The following is a 1,271-nucleotide window of genomic DNA, read 5'->3' as shown; positions in this document are numbered from 1 at the left end:
CCGAGGGAGAATAGCTCTCCCTTTCTCTCCGTTGGGGGAGGCCGCTGCCCCGCCGCCCGGCCCCGGCGCGGGGGGAAGCGGAGCCGGCCCCGAGCCCCCCGTGGCTCGGAGGGGCGGGGGTGGGGGGAAGGCCCGGGGGTCGGTACGGGAGCGCAGCGGGGAGATCGCTTTTGCGCGTCGGCCGCCCCTTCGCTCTCCCGGCGCCGGGCGCGTTCTCCCTCCGAGCGGTCCCGGCCGTGGCGGCCGGAGGCCCGGGCCGGCCGCGCGCACACCTGCGCCCCGCCGAGGGCAGCGGCCCGGCCCCGGCGGTGCCCCCGGCCGAGCTGACAGCGGCCGTCCCCTCCTCCCCTTCACCTCCGCGCTCCTTTGTTGCGGATCGCCCCGCTCCGCTCCCCCGCCCCGTCCCGCCTCGCTCCCTTTGATCTGCTGCCACGGGGATTTTCGTGCCTCGCTGCGCCGCCGCCGAGCACCTGAAGCGGCCCGACGGGGCCCCGCGGGGGGCTCCTCCGCGCCCGCTATGGGCCAGGCCGGGCGCCGGGGTGGGACCCACCTGCGGACCGTCCCCGTCCGCCCCCGTCCCCGTCCCCCCCCAGCGGCGCGCTTCCCCGGCGCGGTGGTGTCCGCGCTGACTGCCTCCCATCGCCTCCTCCTCCGCGCAGGTTGATCATGGTTGCCGCGACCCGCTCCCTCCTGGCGCTGCTGCTCTGCCAGGCGCTGCTGGGCGGCGCGGCCGGCCTCATGCCGGAGGTGGGCCGGCGGCGCTTCAGCGAGCCGGGCCGCGCCGCCTCGGCCGCTCAGCGCCCCGAGGATCTCCTCAGCGAGTTCGAGCTGCGCCTGCTCCACATGTTCGGGCTGAAGCGGCGGCCCAGCCCCGGCAAGGACGTCGTCATCCCCCCCTACATGCTGGACCTCTACCGCCTGCACGCGGGCCAGCAGCTGGGGCAGCCGCCGGCCCTCGGCTACCCGCTGGAGAGGGCCGCCAGCCGCGCCAACACCGTCCGCAGCTTCCACCACGAAGGTAGGAGCGGGGTGGAGGGGGGGGGGGGTGGCCGTTAACGGTGCGGGGCCGCCGGCGGCCGCGGGACGGGCGGAGGGAGCAGAGCGGCAAGGGGAGGGCCGGAGGAGGAGCGTCGGGGCGGATTCCTCCCCGGGCGCGCGTAAGCTCGGCCGCCGGTAACGCGGGTTCTGTTAAATTCAGCGGAGCGGCGGCGTGCCGCCAGCCGGGTGTGTTTGCGGAGCTCCGGCTGCGGGCTCCGGGGTGTCTGCTGTGG

General features: G+C 77.2%; 1 protein-coding gene across 1 annotated transcript in view; it reads left to right on the top strand.

Annotated features, from left to right (window-relative positions):
- The first annotated feature begins 424 nt into the window (after positions 1–424).
- Positions 425–1,271, top strand: part of BMP2 (bone morphogenetic protein 2) — a 4,070-nt gene continuing 3,223 nt past the window's right edge. The window contains exon 1 of the mRNA XM_081997727.1: positions 425–1,018. Coding sequence (XP_081853853.1) covers positions 667–1,018 — 352 coding nt within the window. The 5' untranslated portion in view covers positions 425–666. The remainder of the gene's footprint in view (positions 1,019–1,271) is intronic.

This window comes from Phaethon aethereus, assembly GCF_964289735.1.
Source record: "Phaethon aethereus genome assembly, chromosome: 3".
Taxonomy (NCBI): Eukaryota; Metazoa; Chordata; class Aves; order Phaethontiformes; family Phaethontidae; genus Phaethon; species Phaethon aethereus.
Note: the sequence above shows the minus strand (reverse complement) of the source record. Positions and strands in the feature narration are given on the sequence as shown.